This window comes from Notothenia rossii (genome assembly GCF_949606895.1).
Source record: "Notothenia rossii genome assembly, chromosome: 3".
Lineage (NCBI taxonomy): Eukaryota > Metazoa > Chordata > Actinopteri > Perciformes > Nototheniidae > Notothenia > Notothenia rossii.
The window spans coordinates 21,943,880-21,965,556 of NC_136901.1; the positions used below are offsets into that span (position 1 = coordinate 21,943,880).

General features: G+C 38.4%; 2 protein-coding genes across 10 annotated transcripts in view; one reads left to right on the forward strand and one right to left on the reverse strand.

The window, feature by feature from the left end:
* mtmr1a (myotubularin related protein 1a) overlaps nucleotides 1-1,592 on the forward strand; it is a 23,471-nt gene extending 21,879 nt beyond the window's left edge. For all 6 annotated transcript variants that reach the window (XM_079670527.1, XM_079670528.1, XM_079670530.1 and 3 more), the window contains one exon: nucleotides 23-1,592. In XM_079670527.1, coding sequence (XP_079526653.1) covers nucleotides 23-178 — 156 coding nt within the window. In that variant the 3' untranslated portion in view covers nucleotides 179-1,592. The remainder of the gene's footprint in view (nucleotides 1-22) is intronic.
* On the reverse strand, nucleotides 589-19,767 carry cd99l2 (CD99 molecule-like 2). Of its 4 annotated transcripts, none has more exons than XM_079670537.1 (10): nucleotides 19,549-19,767; nucleotides 16,143-16,199; nucleotides 15,586-15,651; nucleotides 15,092-15,184; nucleotides 13,597-13,677; nucleotides 9,447-9,515; nucleotides 9,319-9,363; nucleotides 9,116-9,235; nucleotides 8,088-8,153; nucleotides 589-7,217 (listed from the first exon to the last, which is right to left on the reverse strand). In XM_079670537.1, exons 1-10 carry the CDS (start codon nucleotides 19,607-19,609, stop codon nucleotides 7,156-7,158), a joined length of 720 nt encoding a protein of 239 aa, XP_079526663.1. In that variant the 5' UTR covers nucleotides 19,610-19,767; the 3' UTR covers nucleotides 589-7,155. The 4 variants fall into 4 exon arrangements, with proteins under 4 accessions (XP_079526663.1, XP_079526662.1, XP_079526665.1 ...); XM_079670536.1 differs by having other exon boundaries at nucleotides 16,143-16,202; nucleotides 19,549-19,766; XM_079670539.1 differs by lacking the exon at nucleotides 15,092-15,184 and having other exon boundaries at nucleotides 16,143-16,202.
* Between the last annotated feature and the right edge of the window lie 1,910 nt (nucleotides 19,768-21,677).

The window sequence follows — 21,677 nt, forward strand, 5'->3', positions numbered from 1 at the left end:
CTTAACTCTGTGTGTGTTGCAGGTGCCGGTGCACCAGACGCTGAAGGAGCTGCTGCTGCTGAGGGGGGAGCTGCAGAGGAGGGTGGATGAGCTGCAGAGAGACGCCACCTCCCACTCCCTGACCTCCTCCTCCGAACACTCCCCCGCACACAGCACGCCACTGCACAGCGCTGTCTGACACACACACACACACACACACACACACACACACACACACACAGATAAAGCATGTTTTTGCCCAATTAGCACATGTTTACAATTTTATATTAACATTCCTAAATACATTTTTACAAACAGCCCTGATACAACACCTGTGTTTATTATTTATATTATTTAAATGTATAAAGTATTCAGAAAGACCAGCTTCCCCTGCACTGTGGGAACCTTATCACCCACTTCACTGGTGTTTGTGTTTTTGTATGAATAATTGCTTCTATATTTCTCAGGGCTCAGGAAGTCACATGACTGCCAGTGACTTTTCACACACACTTCTCTCCCTTTACTATGTCAGTGACTGACTGATTAGAATCATTGGTGTGAGCTATGCTAAGCAGAAATAATATGAAAATAATGTTTTTTGGCCAATCAGAGAAGAGGAGAATCACAATGAACCCCACCCCACAGTAAGGACACTGCCTTACTGTGCATGATTTCCTATATTTGTTTTTTTTAAATGATTGTTTTATTTGAATTTTTTTTTACTTTCCCTGATCCCCCAAACCACTTTGTCATTTACTGTAAATAATTTCTAGCCAGTGTTTCTCGAACGAACCGAACCACGGGTGTGTGTGCAGCTGCTCCCAAAGTTTCTGATTGTGAATTTAATCGACTTTAAAGCGACACGATCGTAGGACAGTGTTTTTATAAAGATGAGAAAATGTTAAATATTGAAAATGCCAAGATATTTGCATACAGTTCAGAATTGATAATTAAGTTAAATATGATCAAATGTGTGAGATACAAAATACAGATTTTAAGATTAGAGTTTGTGATTCAATTTTAGGTACATTATTTAAGAACAATTGATGACTAAATTCAGTTGTCTAGAAATCTGGTGTAAAAAATCCTATTTATCCCTCAAGTGAAATGTGCTTTATGAAAGATGTATAATGCAGATATCACTGTGAACTAACATGTTCAAGCTTTAAAGTACCTAGTGTACAGTTACAGCAGTTCTGCCAAAAATGAACACAATTAATGATCAGCTCTCAACAAAAAAGACTGCTGATCACCTTGCCTTTATTTCAAGAGCACACTTCAATTGACAAACAAATCAATGCATTTAAAGAAGACAACTGGATTGAGAACAGTATTACTGAAGTTATTATCCACTGTTAAAGAACAGGGCCCACACTTGATAGAAATGAGCAAGAACCAGGTTCACCACCTCTGACCGGTTTGGTGTTGTTACAGTTTGAAAGATGTCCCTTTTATTCTAATGCGATGTGACTTATACATTTCACTCTGTACCTGTGGCATGCAATTGTACAAATCCTTTTTTATGTAAATTATGTGATGGATTATGAGAAGTTAAACCTCTTAATGAGCCATAATAACTTCTGACATTCCATTTAAAAACAAACAAATCAAAACTCCAGACTCGTTCTTGTCTTTTTAAACATTTTATTTTATTGGTTCATATTAGTAAAAAGTTTCGGTAACATATTGCCAGAGACTTATCGTAGTGGAATAAGAGAAAAAGCAGAGTTCACTATTACACTTCAAGCAATGAAGACTGTCCAACATTCAGTTGTCAGGAAGACACAGAGTTCAACACTCGTACGCTCCACCTTACTGTGGTTACAGTATGTAGAGAAAAGCATGCATTTAGTGTGTATGAGAGCAGTATGCTGAAGGTGTGTGTGTGTTGTATGTGACAGGGGGCCATGCAAAGCCAGCCCTCATATCAAATAATGGAAAGCTGTGCTGGGATTTTCTTTGTTTTCTCAAACTGGGACGTGAGGTGGTTGTATTTGGGCGGGCTTTGCATGGCCCGGTGACAGACACTAGAGTGTACTGCAGGAAGAGGACTCAGGATCTGCATTGTATCAGGACAGACGTGCCTATCTAAACACTCCACAAAGCGAGCTAACTGTAATCCAGGCTTAATTAGTACAATCACTTAAGGAGGCAGTTTTGCATAATTCAAATTGTGTTGCTACGATAACCACATTTATAGATTACGCCTATTGATTTGATATGGCAACGATTTAGAGCTGCATTATGGGATAATACAATTTGGTTCTTTATCTAGGGGTAACTAGCAGGGGGCAGCTACAGTGTTTGAAAAGAGAGGTCCTGATTGTATGAGAAAATGACCCTACTTTATATAAGATTTATTACCTTAGTAAAACGTTTTCTGATAAGTTTATTCTCTCAATTAATTGTTCCAAATCTTCTTCAATACAGCATGATGTTAGATCTGTATATTGTTATTTTAGCACACTTTGTTATACAGATCCCTAATCCTTTTCAGAGAGCACTCCTGGTAACCGATTCCAAACAGCAGTATGGCACATGTTCGAGGATAATTGCTTTAGCTGAATCTTAAAGCAGTATCAACATCCACAGTGGCAATAAAAACTGAGTCATTCGCACATCGTGTTTCAAAGTGAGCATGGTACAGGCCATTATACGATATCCTTCAATCTAATCAATCACGTTTTATCTTACCGTAAAATCAATTCAAATTAGCGTTACATAAGATCAAAGCCCAGATTCAATTATTTTCTTTCAGGCTTATTCCAAAAACCTTTTTTCATTCAACCCCAATACATAAAGGCAATTTCAATCTCAATCAATGCTGAATCTTTGGTGAATTTGTATTTTTGCTACAGGCCAAAGGTTTTTGCTATATCACAAAAGACATTCAGTAAACAGAAAGGTTTGTCATTTTGCGTTTGCTTTGTGTGAGGTTCAGCTGCCAGAGCTGGACCAAACACTCAGGCCTCTCAGTCCTCTGGGTGCTGCTACCGGACGGTCACTCCAGGTAACCACCCAAAGGAGCTGAAGGCTCTGGGTGTTCCTCTAGCTCAGGTTGCAGCTACGGAGGTGTTGGATGAATACTGTGGCGCGTCCCTGTGAGACTGTGCAGGGTATAAGGCAAAGAGAGGAGCACCATTTGAATTACAGCTGGCAAGGCATGACTCTTACAAGGTGAACACATGAGTTTAGGTTTGTTACACCAACCCAGTGATACTCAACTTACGGCCGATAGGGTGGCCCGCCAACCATTCACAAGGGGATATTAAAAAAAGAATTAAAATACACTAATGGCGCTTGTTTACCAAAAAAAGTGCCTCAAACCTCCGAATTGATGTCAAGTCCAAGCACTGAAAACTGTTGAGTCTAAATGGCAATCCTAGCGCATGTCTTAAAAAAACTCTACCACCTCTGCCCTACCACCTGTCCTAACTTCAACCGTCCAAGATCAATGCCTTACCTAGACCATCTTGCTACCAATTCGACCTGAGCCAGGTTCAGTTATAAACTGGCCCCTGACCTCCTGTTATTTTGCCAAAGTGGCCCCCATGCAAAGCAAGTTTAGTATCACTGCTCCCAACACTCTTAGTCCATAAACACTTCGTTCCAAAAGCAACTCCAAACCGTGTAAGGTTGCATTTTAGCGGTGTTTTGGACTTCTACAGTAGGAGCAACACAAAGGAACTGGGTAGAGGTGTCTTATTTTCCAAGGCAACATTGAGAAGACCAGGGTGTGGCATGTAGGACTGCGCTGCATCCTGTCAAATATCGAACACACCACCAACGCTTTTTACAGCTCATACAACACATACTGCCACAGCAAACATCCTTCATGCATTCACCTCTGTAGATACAGATCTATCAGACACTACTCAGGTCATTACCAATCCAACGCCACGTTCATGTCACGCTTTTTTCTACTAGTTTTTTGGGCGTTAACAACTTAACATTGGCTATCTGGTTTGTTTTTAAAAAAGGTGAATTAATTGGTTCTAGGGTACAAAATACCAACTACTCAATCGCCACCAAGGAACCATTGCGCATTTCAAGAAGCGTGCATGGTTCCAAGCACTAGCTGGATGTGTGGAGATTTGCAATAAGAAGGTAAAGGAAGTTGTAAATCTTCAATTCACCTGTGACATGAACGCCGCATTTTCACCTCCGCCAATGGGGTACTTATTTTGGTTCCGTTTGTTCGACACCGGAATTACAAGAAAACTACCAATCCAATCATGAACCCGTTACAATTTGGAGCAGATCCGAAATCATGGGGTGGATACACAATTATTTTTCCCTTTCATAGGGAAAGGGTCTTGGCGGAGTTCTTGGATCTCCTAGTGCATTCTAGTTCACTGTTTAAATATAGAGATATTTAAAGCCCACTAAATAGGGTTCAATCATTCTCACCAGAGATCCTTAGCAGTGCTATAAAACGACCGACAGACTAAATATCAGACAGTTTAGAAAACAGTGAATGGTTTCAGATGCAGCCCTCGTTCTCGCTCAGGAACTTAAGAGACCTCTTCAGGCGAACAACAAAGCATTGGCAGTACAGAACAAGGAAGCGTTAACTATCTACAAAAATGTTAGGCTAAGTTATTAGGAAAGTTGGGTACAAAGTGTAAAAAGAGCAGGCAAAGAGTGTAAACACACGCATACACTAAAGAGTAAAATATGGAGCATAAATATGCTCTTACAGACTAATAGTACAAACACAGAACTGCTCACAGTAATATGTACAACCATCACAACTTTCCAAAAACACTCCTTATGACGCTATTCAATAATCTAAAGCTAACTACTGCTGCTGACTCCATTTACACGGCTAAAGCAGACTTCTATATTTTTTATGCATATCCTCTTAACCAGTATTGTCTTTGTGCCAACTTCTTCAATCTCTTCTCATGCCAACCGAACCCAGTCATTGGTTATTGGGACACATCGGACATCTTTCACAAATACCTCACTTTCCCACTCTTGTAAAATCTTGTTCCATTGTGGCCATTTTGAAGTCTACCAAAGGCTTCTGTTTGCTTAAAAAAAGGGTTTGCCCAATTATCTAACAGTGCACGCCCATATTCAGACAGTGAATTCAGAGAGCCAGTGGCTGTCAATCATGCCAACCGAACCCAGTCATTGGCTATTGGGACTCAAGCTATAACAGCAGCATTCCTATTGGCCTTCCATTGGGCGCTCAGAACGGGTATGTCTTTACACTTCTGTTTAAAGAATACTAAGGCAATAATTGTAATTGCAATAAAGTGGGAAAAGTTTAGACAATTCTTAAGACTTTTAACACATTTTATATTAATTCAATAATATAATCATGGATTTCTTTATATATAGAATAATATCTCATAACCTTTTGGTGCAGATTATTACCTTTGAATTGGTATATGATAAGGGTATCTAGTTATTGTTGATATTTGTCGAAATCTATTTATGATTGGGCAATAGTTTTTTGGTCTATCAAAAGAGTTTTGTGATAATGTGATGCCACTTTTATACATTCACCGTCCCTGTAGATTTATCATTAATGTAATTTTAAAATGGCCACAATGGGAAAAAGATGAAATGAGTTATTCTGCACACACTGGCACCGCATTGCTAACACAATAAAACACAGTAGGCTACCAACATTATTATCTTCTGAATATAGCAGTTAATCTTGAACAAAAATCACATGTGCCTTTCCACAAGCCTCGCCACATCCTGAACAAAGTGCCAAGGTTATTTATTTTCCTTTTCAAATATCTTCCCCCTAAAGAAAAGAACACGCTGTGCATTTTGAAGCTCTAACTGCAGGGGAACTGATTAAGTTAGCATTGTTTTTTATGCTACATGCTACAAGTCTGGTGAATTTCCTGAACTTTAATCCCACTTTTGATAACAAATCTAATCCCACGCTCAATTTTTTTTAGCTCATCACAATCATTTCACCATCACTAATTTGGAAAACTAAGCCAGGCTCCCTTCTTTAGGCAGTCATTAAAAGCTACTTGAAAAAAAACTGAATATATTTACACTATAAAAAGTCACAGGTTGTAAGTAGACGGAAATGTTAGGACACCTTTTTTTCCCACTGCAAAAAGATCAAAATCTGAATAAGGCAACTTTGTACATCAGGATAGACAACATGAGGAGAAAGTAGGCTACATGTAGCAACTAATGATGTCACTGCCACATGATGTAAACAGTAGCTACCTGCAGTCAGTTCTATTTCAGTTCTATGAGGTACGTCCCACTAATGGACTTCATTCACTTATAGTGGAGCTCTTGGGAAACTTCAATTAATCATGATATTAAATATAACATTATTATCTCAGAGGATCACCTCATAATGATAATATAGCAAACTGATAATGTAATAAATTAAATAAAAAAATTCACATGTTGTAGGATTAAGAGATTAACATTGGTATTACATGATAAAACTTGAGTTGTATGAGATTTGCCCCTAGAGTGCCATGTTATTTTTCTATGAGGTAACACTTGCTACTGTTGACTACCTTATCACATTTCACAAGTGATTACATAATCAGTTGCTACGAGGCTTTGAATTTTGGGGAATATTGGTCAAATGGTCTTCATTCACTCTCAGAAACAGTGTGTCTCAAAGCGCTCCCTCGTTCACTCCGGAAACTAGTAGTGGATCACTGACAAATCATTGTCCCAATCAATCAATAAAGTAATCCAGTTCCCTACGCAGTTACTGACTTCCTGCAAACTCAAAGAGGCTCGACACACACCCCAGAGGAGCTTCTTTCCCCATAGTGTAAAAAGATGAACCGCTCTTTAAATTTGTTTTAAGTACATGCTGAAGGCCGGATAACTTCAAACCAACATTGTTAGTGGTGTTCAAACAGCACAATAAATTACTATTTACAGATACATTTGGCAAGATTTGTTACACTTTTGGCCATGTTTTACAGCAGAGAAATAAAAACAATCTGTGTTCACATTCAGCGAAAAATGTCTACAAATCCCAACGTATATAGCACAGAGCTGCAGGGCAACAAGGACATGCTCCACAACAGTCTATTCTGTAGCATGACTGTGTGTGTGTGTATATGTGTAGGGAGGGGTGTTAGGTGGGGGATGTTTGGACAAATAGCGCATGTAGGTGGTTGACCTTTGTGTGTGTGTGTTCTAGGTTGTGTGTGTCTAAGTGTGTTACACAGCGTTCTCTTCAGTGGGAGGTTCAGCACTGGCAGGCTCCAGGAGAGTCTGTTGGACTGTAAAAACACACATTAGTGGCCTTAATATAATAAAGAGATATTATATTAGATGGTGTATATGTCATAACCTGTGGGTTTCATCTTAACACATTTTTTTAATGTATTGTTAATTTTTATAGTTTTATTATTCTCAAGGTCTTGCAAAAAGATGAGAATGCAATAGTCACAAATAATTCCTAAATAAAACCTTTTACATTTCGAGCCAAATATACATATCTATGGGTTAAAACAATAATATCCCTACCATGTTAATGCCTAATTTGGATGATGTTAATTTCAGTGTTGCAATGTTAGCATTAGCTTAGCCCTGATCAATCCAAACTCCATTCCGAAAACAAGCGTTTTAAGTTTAGTTGTCGTCTTGCGGACAGATCTGACAAAGCAATGATGGGACAAAGAGACAAAGTAAAAACAAAAAAAGGGTTGTAGCTACATGGCAGGTGCCGACATGTTGTTAGAGGAACTTGCTGTGTAATGTACTGCTGTTGAGTAGCTAGTTAGGATGCTAGCTAGCAGCCTGTAAACTCACATTAGCAGTGCACTTTTTTCCCTGATAAATGTTTGTTTTCTGGCTCGTTTTAGTGGGAATACTAAGGTGGAAACCAGCCAGGGCTATCTTTGAACTTTGTTAATCTTATTTTGTAATACATATAAATATAAATCACTATGGTGTAATAACTGGCATCAAAAACGACTTTGTTCCGTGGGCTTTTGTTTTTTTTACACTGTGTTTTACTGGCTGTCCTGCAATTCAGGTTAATGAGCCATAGTTTTGCTGTTTTTTTCAGAAGAAAAAAAAAAATATATATATATATATATGAAAGAGTTTATGGTAAGTTTGAATATAGTGTAGCACTATGTTCTTACCTTGTGGTTCTGTAGCCACCACAGCCTCAGGGTTCTCAGCCTTCACCATGTCAGTATTCAGGCTCTCTGTCACAACACAACAACACCATTAGTTAGCTTCTTCACTTCACTTCATTAGTGAGATATTAGCATGCTCACATTAACTTTGTCAGTTGGTTAAGCTAGCTACAATCCACAGTAACACCTGACAGGGATAGGGATATTTACACGGTATCAGTTATGTAGATTGGTTAAGCTTCACATGAAGCCCTTTCCTTGGCTTTGCTTGTTTAACAAAACAGTATATTGTGCGGGTCCTAAAACCAAAACAATGAGCTAAAAGAGGCCATTGAGCTATTAGTGTAGTCAAACATTGTGAAACTGGAAATGTTGAATAGTTTATTTTAGAAATAGTAGGGTCCTCAGTACATAGAAACTGCCGGATGCTAACCTTTATAATTATGTTGGGCAATTAGCACAATTAGCATATATAAGAATTAATTAGCTTTATAGCCTATGCAGACAATAGCTCCAGGTGAGCTGATTTTGAGGAAATTGGGTCGATTTTTAAGTTTTAGAGGACACTGGATAGCTGTCCTCTAAACGAAAGATAGTTTATACTTTTTTGAATAGGCTTGCTTCAACTCAGTTAAATTTGTACGATATTTGACCTCAATTATTTTAACAATGCAGAACATTTAAATGTACAGGCCAATACACTCACAATAGGACTCTATGAGCTGGCAAATAGACTATAAGGGGAACTTCACCTTTTACATTACACTTTAAACAGTATTATGAGAACATTGATTAAAACAGGTTTAAGTTGTAATGGTACAAACTGATTCCCTCGATAACTAATTGGAAAAAAAGCTAGAATTTACAAAAAAATTACACACAAACGAAATAACTCATCTTTTAACATCTGGTGAGAAACAATGCAGATATTTGTATCCACTGATCATGTGACTAGGCCAGCAGCAGTTGTAACACTGGTGAGGTCACTGCCCTGAGGGACTCCACTAATGAGTTTACTGTAAAAGCCTTACGTTGTATGCCGAAGCACAGCTTCTTCTTCTGGTAGGAGATGTAGCTGGTGATTGCTCCCACCAGTGCCATAGCAACCGCGCTAACAATCCCTGCGATGGTGCCCACTTCTGCTGTGGTCTCTGCAAACGCCCACACAGACATTAACACCAACAGACAGTAGAGATGCATTTATGAACAAACACTAGAAGCAGAGAGAACGCACCATTGTTGTCTTCACGGGGGTTGATCTGATCGTCACCACGTCCACCTGTGAAAACACAGCACACAGAAGGGTTAATTTTCTTAGCTACGGAGCTTTACATGGATTTGTTATACATTTGCAGACATTACCTTTGCCTCCATCAGGTTTGTAGGTATCATCTTTACCAACCTCTGCCAGATCATTGTCAGAAATTCCACCTGAAAATAAGTATTTATATTAAATCACTAAATGATAAACTGTCACTGTAAAAGGAAGCTGCATGAAGGCACAGCAAACTCAAAATGTCAAATGTGCACAAAGCTTGATTTATAATTAATTTGCTTTTAAAGGGATATTTTGGATGTTTTTGTAGTGGGGTAAGGATGTCTGTTTCTTTATGCCGCCTGCCATCTATTTTGATAGAATCCCATACAAACCCCACTTCAAAACAACCAACTACCTCTTTACATTGTTTTGCTGTATATGATGCAGAAGCTGGTGTCATTCCTTGTGTAATGATACTACGTCAGGTGGTGCTCTTTTGTATACTCTTCCATTTGGACATGACAAGAGTCTAAATTGATTCTAATTGATCATATAGAATAGATTAAACAGCAGTTTTCTGCACCTTTTTTTAGTTTTTGTCAATAAATATTCTGGATGTATTACGCTGATACATATATTAATATTTTAAAGTTTAATTCCAATACAAATAATAAAATATAAATTCAATAACAAATAGATTTAGAAATTTAAGCAGACATTTGTCTTCATAATAGCCAATTCGTAGATAAATACTGGGTATAAATAAGCCTTTTTTAAGTCGACCGCCAGCATAGCTTATTGTATGAGTGAACTAATATTATTATTAGGGCCCGAGCACGGAGCGCTAGGACCCAACGGCGTCCTAGCACGAAGTGCGAGGAACCTATTGTTATTGGAGGAATTATTATTAGGGCCCGAGCACGGAGCGCTAGGACCCAACGGCGTCCTAGCGCGAAGTGCGAGGAACCTATTGTTCTCCGTGGTATTATTATTATTATTATTATTATTATAAGGACTCATATTTCCTGTTTTTGAGGGCTTTAGGATGCTGAGAAAGTTGTATAACTTTGCTCCAAACAACTCGCATATAGATATTCACGAAACGCTGAATACATATTTCTATTATGATTGCACACATATTTCAAATTGCCTTCCATTAGCCCCGCCCCCCAGAAAGTTGGCCATTTTGAAAAATGTGCGTTTTTCAGCCATTTTAAGCACATTCTTGCGAACTCCTAGGGGAATGATCGGAAAAATTCCAATGCAGGACAAGTTCAGCCCAGATTCAATGTGATGCTAAATTGCGAAGGAATAGTTGATCGCTCAAACGAGGACTTCGTAAGCGAACGGAGAACTTTCAATTTTTGACGATTTACATGTCACAAATTACTCCAAATGACTCCAAACTACTCTCGTATAGTTTTTCCAATATTCACGAAAAGCTGTATACACATTTCTCTTATGATTGGACATATTTCAAATTGGCTTTTATAAGCCCCGCCCCTGACAAAGTCGGCCATTTTCAAAAATGTTCGTTTTTCATGCATTTTAAGCACATTCTTGCCAACTCCTCCTAGGAGAATGATCGGAAAAATTAAAATCGAGGACACCTTCAGCCCCTATCCAATATGATGCTAAATTGAGAAGAACATTTTTGATAGCTCAATCGTGGAGGTCGTAAGCTAACAGCGAATACACAATTTGACGATTTACATGTTGCAAATTACTCCAAACAACTCGCATATAGTTTTTCTGATATTCACGAAACGCTGTATACACATTGCTCTTATGATTGCGGACATATTTCAAATTGCTTTCCATTAGCCCTGCCCCCGAAAAAGTCGGCCATTTTGAAAAATGTGCGTTTTTCATGCATTTTAAGGACATTTCTGCGGACTCCTCCTAGGGGAATGATCGGAAAAATTCCAATCCAGGACAAGATCAGCCCATTTCCAATGTGATGCTAAATTGCGAAGGAATAATTGATCGCTCAAACGATGAGCTCGTAAGCGATCGGAGAATGTTCAATTTTTGTTGATTCACATGTCACAAATTACTACAAACTACTCGCATATATTTTTTCCGATATTCACGAAACGCTGTATACACATTGCTATTATAATTGCACACATATTTCAAATTGCTTTTCATTAGCCACGCCCCCCAGAAAGTCGGGGAGCTCGTAAGCTAACGGAGAATGTACCATTTTTGACAATTTATATGTCAGATAACCTACTGACACCTGCCTGTCTGCCTGCAACATCAACGCACGCACGCACGCACGCACGCACGCACGCACGCACACACACAGTTAGTCCAACAACGCCCTTTGCTGGGGGCATATTCATTACAACAGACACCTATACACTCCCTAACCCTAACCCTAAACCTACTGTTTATTTGTAGATATCTCCTAAAGCCTACAAATAAAGTGTGAAATGTGGGCTGCCTGTTACATATATTATTGAGCGATATATATTATACACACTGTTCTGTTTCTGCACTGACCTCAGCAGCTGTTCTCACTGTAAATATCGCGTCACAATGAAAGCGGTTGTATTAAAAAAAGAAATAGCCTAACATCCAGGGGAGATGTGATTAGTGAGTAAACAAACGGTAAAGGGCAGAAAGTCTGATGCACATTTGATCATCTTGAATAACTTATAATCACAACGGGAACAGTCTGCAGAGCTGTGCTTCGTTGACAAAAGTCCAGCCATGCGTCACGCCTCTTTTAAATATCAATGTTGGCTGAAATCGACTCCCGAGAACTCATCAGTGTACCCTCGGTTACAGCTCCTCCAGAGAGACTCCTCTCTCCTCTACATTTTTGTACCCTCGGTTATAGCTCCTCCAGAGAGACTCCTCTCTCCTCTACATCTTTGTACCCTCGGTTATAGCTCCTCCAGAGAGACTCCTCTCTCCTCTAAATCAGTGTATCCTCGGTTACAGCTCCTCCAGACAGCCTCCTCGATAATTGATTCTCGACAAGCCTTTAGAGAAATTTGTTTTTCTTCGAGACGGCGCGCCGACATCCGTTTCCGGGTTGCTGCCGGAGGACCTGGGAGTCTGGGACGCGAAAATTCGAGAAATGACAAACGGCTCATTTCCGAGGACTCGCGCGCGTCTGCTTGACGCCGGGACGACCGGCCGCCCTCCCCGACAGGCGCACGGACGCGAGGGCCCGCTCATCACTGCGCGCACAATTGCGACCGCAGTTTTCATTATTATTATAATAGTCATGATAATAATATTGGCAGTAATTCCTAAAATAAAAATAACTTATTAAATGATTAATTTGTTTGCAAAAAAAAGTAAATAATGAACTGAGAAAAAGAAGAAACTAAATGTGGTCTAAAGCAGATCAATAAAGCTTTGAATGCAGAAATAGCATGTGAGGGACAGTGTTACCAGCAGAGTGGGGGTGGGGGAGGGGGAGGGGGGGTGATGAGCAACAGATGAAAACAATGAGCTCCCTCTGAGACATGAAGAGTTTGATTAAGTTCTTTTGTAGAGTTTTAACAACAGAGCACTCATCCCAGCAGACTGTGGGGACACTTGTCCGCATGGTGGCCATGCAACTGTCTGAAGATTGTTTTCTTATACGCCAAACTATCAGAACAAATGAGTATCGTGCATACTGTTTAAGTCCTCCAAATCAAAACTTTGGGGGATTTCCGGATGATTTCTAGACATTAAATGACTTTCGATGTATGTGGGAGGACTTAAATACACAAAACAAACTCAAACATTGACTTTAATTAAATGTATTATGTCAACAAATGTCACGTAACTGTATTAGTTTATTTGTAGGCAATAACATTAAGTTTAAGCTAATATTTGTATCTCAACATTATATAACCTAATACAGTTATGTGAAATCTGTTGACATAATACATTTAATTTAATTAATTAAAAGTTTCAGTTGTTTCACTTCAGAAGCACAAACAGCACTTTCCCCAGTGTACAGTATATGATGGGGTGATGTTTATGCTACAGTATATTTAACAAGGGCTCTTTATAATATAAGTTGAAAACACCCAGCCTTAAATATACTGTTATTGATAAACCATACATATTGACTATCTATTAAAGCCACCATGTTTAGAACTTGTATATGATTAAATCATCAAATTATTTAACTATATTGATGTTTTTTACATTTCTGCTATGTTCATATTTCACACATAGCGGCTTTAATTCCACACAAAACACTGATTTATAAAGTGATGCCGAGCTAATAGCTAATCCCACCTCCCTGCCCCTTGTTCTTATCCTTGCCACCAATGTCATTGTTGGGGTCCAAGGCATCGGACAGGTCAAAGTAATCCGCAGCTGTGGAGGCCAAAAGGTAGGGGGTCAGTGGGTTTGCAAAATAAAGGCAGAAACAGCAGTCAGAAAAAAACATTAACAACATAGAAACAATATTTAGTATTTGAGCAGAGAGAGTAACACCTGGGCTGCGGTCGAACAGCCTTTCGCTAACCGCTCTTCATTGACTCAATACTTAATAACAATTCAAACTTGTTTATCCCTCCTGTCGTGTTCGGGTCAGATTTCACCAATTTACTTCTTACATCAATCAATCATAACTATTATGTTTTACATGTTATAGCTTCCAGGGCTCATGGTATCCTCCACAGTAGGCATTTGAACATATTCAATTGCTATTCACCACATTCATTTAATTTTGAGTGATTTGGTCAACTTTGTAAAACCTATGATGTTCCCAGTCAAAACACCACACATATACATACATTTTCAGTGTCTATTCACTGTGGTTATAGATGTAAACCAGTTTTCTGATACATTGTTTACAGCTGAAAAGGTGTAAAATCAAATATGGTCATGATTAATGTTTTTTTTTGTAAGAGCAGTTACTGTAAAACAAACAGGTCAAATTTGACCGGGAACACCAAAGAAGGGGGAGAACAAACATGACAGGAGGGTTAAAAAGTACTGCCATGATTTGCTTTATTTCGATAATGGTCCAGTGTATACTTTGCTAAAGGGAATACAAGATAAATCATTCAAATGAGTATTTAGAGAATTCAAACTGCTCTTATCATGGTTGCCAACAACTTTTTCAAAGCATTTAACCAATGAAACTTCCTAAGCAAGAAAGACTATTCGACCCCAGACCTGGTGAAAAGAAATTTAAACAGACTTAAGTATATAGATTAGAGAGATTATATAAGGAAGGAAGTCAAATTGGATGAACAGTCAACTAAAACAGAAGCAGAAGAGAACTGGTTAGTGAAATATAAAGCAGGGGAAATTAAATTAAAGGTGGGGGAGACATTTTGGAGAAACCAGCTCGAGTGCGCTAGAATTTGAAAATACACAACCGGAAAAGATCTGCCACTTCCTTACAGAGCCACTCCTCCAACACACACGAACGCGCACATGAACAATGAGGGCACGAGATAAGTTTGTGCACAGATGGAAGGCTGACAGGCAGGCAGGTAGGCCATCCAGTTATTTTAGCCGGGCCGGCTCAGATGATTGGTCGTGCTTTTTACAGTACTACGGCTTCACACAGATGACATTTTTTTATGGAGTTTTTGTCAAAGCACTTAAGATATTCATTGCTATCGGGATGTTAAGAGCATTCCATGGTATATAACAAAAAGTGTATCTCGAGCCGGTTTCGGAAACCTATCTACCCCACCTTTAAGGCTTTTTATGAAAACCTGGTCCTCTGCAGTAGAGTTTCCGGCCTGAGAAGGGAAGCTGAGGATTCTCTCACCTGGCTTGGGTTTGGGCTTGAACGGGGCCTTGGTTATTGCCTTGGAGGGGGCTTTGGTGGTAATGATGGTGATATCACCAATTGAATCAAAACCTGCACACAACATTGACAGCTCAAACCTAGAGATCGACGGGACTTCAGTTGTAAGTCCACTGTAAATGATTCAACAGCATAAAAGTAGACAGGGCTCGTGAAAAACCAAAGGCGGGTTTGAAAAAAGAAGATGGGAGACAGTTTTGCAGATGAAAGTAGTCAGAAATTGGATTTTTCTTTTTAACTTAACCACTCCCTTTAAGAATATCTGATACCTTCTGAAAAACAGAGTTTTCAAAGAGGAGCTCATGTTGTAGGAGAACTTTAAGAAAAAAACAGTCAAAGCACCACTACTCATTCAATCTAACAATGCTACATCATTGACTTACACTTACAAATGATCCTGTCACTCTTCCAGGTTAAGTTGGTGTTATTATAGATTTAAATGATTTGATTCTTACCTGCTCCTGCCTCTGCTCCTCCAGCTGGTGCAGCTGGTGCCGCTGGCTTCGAGGCGGGGGTCGGTGCTGAAGAATATTAATTATTGTTATATTTAGACATAATTCAACAAAAGTCATTACTCTGCTGTTAGTCATTCATAAGTAGATATTGTAAATCATGTAATGTATGTTTGTGTGGGTCCTGAATCTAAAGGAATGCTTGCTACACATTTTTCTTTTAATGTTACGCTATTTTTCTTACTTATCCATTGACTTCCATTAATTTCCGTATGCTATTATCTTGTATTGATAAAGTAATATGCATAAGACTGAAAACCTGATATAGTCACGGATTATACATCACAGGTTTCAAGTTTTCTTAATGCCTTTAAATTGTAGAATATTAATGGAAGTCAATGGAGATACAACATTTTCTGGCAATTATAATTTTTTTTATTCAAAAGACGGATCACAATATTTTTTATCTTTTTCAAGGAATTTGCAGATAAAGATATCAGGTTTATGAGACGCTGAGTCCCAAAAAGAAGAAAAAGTTATTTATTTTGTATTGTACTTACATGGTTTACTTGTGCCATCACCCAAAGCATCAGCTAGGTCGAAGTCCTGAGAAAGGACTACTGTTCAGAGAGGACAGACAGAAGACATGTTACATTCAATCTGACAAATAACACCAAAAGGGACTCAACATATGCTGTAGAGTGTGGATATCTTCTGTCTGATGTAGGCTCTTTGGTAGATGTGTGACCACTTTACTGATGAGTTCCCAGGCCCTGCCAGTGTTACTGTGTGTCACACAGTTTGGTGCCAAACTGGGCCCAGAGTGCACTAATCGGCACTATTTGTTGTCTGGGTTGCAAAACGGAGATCATTTACCAGACGGGACACAAAAGCAGAAACAAACAAACACTAGCTATCTTCTTTGGCTGCCAGTCACAAACAAGCACGGTGTGTGTGTGCCTAACCCTAGATTGGAACTAACAGAAATTATACTTTCATCACCATTGTAGCTGAATATGCTATGACTACATAACACAATTAAATAGAATCACTACTTTAAACGGACACATACAATAACAAATTGTAACGATACTCCATAGCATGCATTATAATTTAAAATGTATTTATTGTGTGTAATTGAAGAAGACTGGTTTCGCAGATTACACGTCAAACATACTAATCATGTACACGACTTGTAATTCAGATTTATGCTGTAGATTCACTCTGCTCCACCTAGTCTTTTTCTTCCTCGGCTGTCACACCTAATGTCCCCCTGGGAATCAGTTCTTATCTTAGAGCCGCAGTCGAGGCTTCATGCTTCTTACCGATGCTAGGGCACATTTCAAACTGCTCCTTTTAATGATTTTTTTGGCATTTCTCCTCTATTCAATAGTCTACAGAAAAGGCAGACAGGGAAGGTTGCGAGAGAGCAAGTACAACATGTACAAAGGCACCCAGCTATAGAATCGACTCAGGAACATTTCAATTATCGACCCTCAGGCAAGGTGTCCCCATGGACGTAAAATGCTGAATGGGTTGGCTCCACAACACCCGAGAAACTTCAGTTACATTACCATAGACGTTGAAGAATTTAATACAATTGTAAAGGTAATAAAGACTTCCCTACCATTGCCCTTTTCTTGAATGAGCTCCAAGCTGCCATTAGGGAAACCAGCTATGTAATAACCATCAAGAGTTTTACTGCACATCTGTGCAGTAAAACTCTATGGGTTCAGATGTTCCACTCTGAGCTTCTGCTATAGTGTATTGTGCTGTTCTAGAGACAGTACATGCAAGCCTTGGTGGTGTAGTTACCGGTACTCAGATTATAAATCTAATTTAGGAGGGGATATAATTGAAAGAAACTAATTTGTATAAACGTGTTATCTGACCACATTCCCAACTAATTGAAATAGACAAGTAAAAGAGATGCAATAATAAGTCCATTAATTGATTAGTTGTCCTGCTTTTCCTAGTTTTATAATCATGTTTAACTCATTATTTTGGTGTTTTAGATTGTCGTAACAAGGATTGGGACATTAAGAAATTGAAATAGATTTGTTTTACTATATTATAGACTAAACTCAATAATGTAATTGGCAGATAAATTGATAGAAGAAATAAAAGCTCTAATAACAGCCCTATAAAAAAAATGCAACCAAATCTCCCAGAAAGGTTTCCATTCATGTTGCATTGTGGGTTTTGTAGGCGCCAGGTTCTGACAAGGGAAAATAATTTGTGGCTCAAGAAGACCCTTTTTGTTGTTCTGCTACAATATCCTTTTTCTTCTTAACTGTTCATTTTAACTCTAGTTCTACGGAGTGCGACTCTGAATCAGTGCAGTTCTCTATTCAAATGAGGTTGGGCATAACATAGGGCTGCTCGGTTATGGTTAAAATCATAATCTCGATTATTTGGGTCAACAAATTGATATCATGATTATTAAAAACAATTATCCATTTACTTTTAAAACATCCATTTATTGAAAAAAAAAATGTGAACAGTATGTTTTTAACAGTTGATCACCCTGAACTCTAAGTATAATTCAACTGAAGAACCAATAAAAAAAATTTGATAAAAATAAAATAAATAATCGTTTTATTTCGATTATGTTGTTTTCATAGTCGTTGCAAGCCAAAATCGTAATTGCAATTAAAATACGATTAATTGAGCAGCCCTAGCATAACACTGATTAGGTAATAAAAACGTGCACACTCTTGACAGGAACTTCTGTGTGAATTTCTGATGTGCCACAGGACCATTCACCACCCTGACCTTGACATATTACTTCCCGCAGCCTACAGACCCCCCTCCTTCCTGCTGCCCCACCCACCTACCGCCCAAGGGCAAGGGTACCAGCCAGATGTGACCAATCAGAAGAACTCGAACCGCTTCCTTCATTTTTGGGTCAACAGCAATCCCTGGACCCATGTTACGATAGGTAAAAAAGCTCCAGTCAGTGAGGTTAACGATTTTAGATTTAGGCAAAAGAGAGCATTAGGAATCCATGTACTCTGCAATGAAAGATACCAAAAAAACAGGTGTAAAGTCTAAAAAGTTAAGGGCAGAGACTGAGATTCTGCCTACATCCAAACCCAAAATCTTTACCAGATTAACTCAACACTAATATAACTTTTTTTATAAGTGATACTTGACACTTGTAATTGTATTCCTAAACCCAACATTTGGCTAGAAAATGTATTCACATAATTAGCATCTCATTTGCATAATAGCATTTCATTAACTAGCCGGCTGCTGGTCGGGTTTTTTTTTATTGCCACAACCAGGTGAATCTTTTATGACTACAGCTTTTCAGTCAGTCCATACCTTAAAATATGGGTTGCCATGCAGACCTTAAAATGAAAAAAAACCTCCTAAAAAGCAATCAAATGAACACCTGCTTGTATTGGATTAGTGATGTAAGGCGGGTACAATTGTAGAGTGAGGACATGTGCTACCGTTAAACCGAATGAACTCATCTGCTTTAAAATTATTCACGTTTTAGTGACTAACTTTCCATATTAATAAGCACTGAGTGACATCATTGTCAGCATGGCATGTGCTGCTGCAAACCAGACTGGTTGGGTGGTGCCCCATCACTTTCATCTATAATCATTCATTCAGATCGAAAAAAAGATTTAAAAACATATTAAAGCTTGAATTACTGTCCCATTTGAAATAAAACTGTATAATCATAATCATGCATGTAGTAATGTGGAATTACTTAATTTATTACAGCTCAGCATCAGTAATATGTGGAGCAAATGGAGCCACAAAATTAAGCTTAAAAAATGATATAGGCCTATAGCCTAACATAAATAATTAGAAAAAATGTATGTATATAATAATAATTGTTCTGTTCTCTCTCTTAACGTCGACTCCCAGGCCGGTAGACCGTTACTCGGCCTGGAATCGGTGTGCGGCACAAAAGGCGGAACGTGCACGTTCAGACAAAGCGTTACCCACCTTCCAGAGGGAGCAGCAGCGCGAGGAGCAGCACGAGGGACCACAGAGAGCGGGAAGCCATGACTCCGGTCTTTCACACACAAACAGCCGGAGCAGAGTGAGAATACAGCGGGTAAAGCAGCTGGCCTGTCACCGTTCCGTTAGTCTCAGCCTGCGGTTCAGATAACTCTCACAGCCGCATACAAGGCGTTGACTATGGCTCCTGTGGCACTCCCACTCAGACCCACTTCCTGCCAGACCTTTCAAAGTAAAACTGCCACACAAAAGCAGTGAACAATGCTCAATAAATCTAAATTATTTTCATAGTAAATGATGAAGTTATTTATCATATTGTGCAATTAAATGTCCCTTTAATAAATTATTAAGATGTATAAAACACTCGCATTTGAATAACACTTTGATAGTTAATGATGAACACCAGTGGTGAGTAACTAATTACATTACATTTAGTAAAACATTTTGTCATTCTTGTATTTTATTTACATTTTATGCTACTTTATACTTCTACTCCAATGTATTTTGTAATTGTATTTGTAATGTTACTTTTTAATACACTACATTGATTTACCCCTAATAGTTTCCAACTACTGTTTCCACATGAAAGAGATTACATTTGTATATGATATAATGCAGTACGGTCTTAACAAAATATACACAAAAAATCAAAAATTGTCTTAATATTGATAAACAACATTAATATTAATTCATATTCTATAATAATATAATACTTTCGAAACAGCCATGGTGCATAATGGGTATTTTTCACACTTTAAGTACATTTAGCTGGACATACTTCTATACTCTTACTTAAGTAACATTTGAATTAAGAACTTGCACTTGTAATGCAGTATTTGCAGACCAAAGTATGTCTATACTTTTACTCAAGGAAAGGCTTAGCCCCAGTGTGTGCCTCTCATGCATTAGCATTGTCAGGGCCTGACTAATTTGCTGCCCTAGGCAATATTTTAGCTGGCTGTTTTTCATCTATTCTCTTATTTTTTATAACTATAATGATTATATAAAGGTGTGCCTTTACCTCACTGAGCTGAGGTCATCAGAGCCGCTTAGTCTTTCAGGAGAGATCTCTCTAAAGCTCTCCCCCCCCGCGACTGCTTACACAGTAAATTCCACTGTTAATAAAAGCACACAGAAGCTGTATACGTTTTTTGGGAGTTTGATTTATTTTACATTAACACGAATACAAAATTAAAACCTATAATTGCACACTAAAACCATTATTTCAAAAAAAAAGAACAATTTCACATAGACCTCTGGTTTTGATTGGGCTGGGGCAGTTCAACTTGATTTTTTTGTGGGGGGGGGGGGTGTGCCACAGTTTAATGGCGCTGTTTGCAATATAGGCGTAGTTCTGTTAGTTTAAGATGAAAATATGTACTTTGTTGATCCAAAATTGGGAAATTGTGTTGTTAGGAAATTAAAAAATTTTTTTTTTTTTAAAAGATTCTTCCCAATTTTTGGCACCCCCGATGGGTTGATGCACCCTTAGCATTCGCCTATACTGCCTATGCCAAGGGCCGGCCCTGAGCATTGTGTTCACAGAGGAACCCATTCCATTTTCTTTTACACATTTAGGCAGTGAAGGACTAATATTCCAACATTTGGGATGGAAGAAATTGTATATATTTCAGAGAAACCTATACTTTCTGACCCATATGTTTGACAGGTACAAATTAAGCTAATGTTATCCAAAAATGACCTTATTACTTTACAGAGAGAGATTTATCCTCAAAACCGTATGGATGTTTTATTTTTCAATAATATGTTATCCATAAAAAAAATGTAAATGAAAAGAGATTTGTGTATCCTTCCATTTTTCGTCTTGGGAAACCTTCAATTTATGTTATGACCCTTTGGAGGGGTCCAACCCCTAGTTTGGGAACCTATATCAAATTAAAATCAGTTCCATCTTGAGATGACTGTTAACAATGTACTTTTACTTAAGCAGGTCTTTTATTGTAATTGAGTAGTCAAACATTGTTATAGTCAGGGGTGCACATAACTGGTACGCAGGTACGCATGAGCGGCAACAATCCGAAATGCGTACCGTCTCTTGTGTCACAAAGCGCATTTGCGTACCAAACGTAGGCCTACTTGTGAAGCTTTTCCAG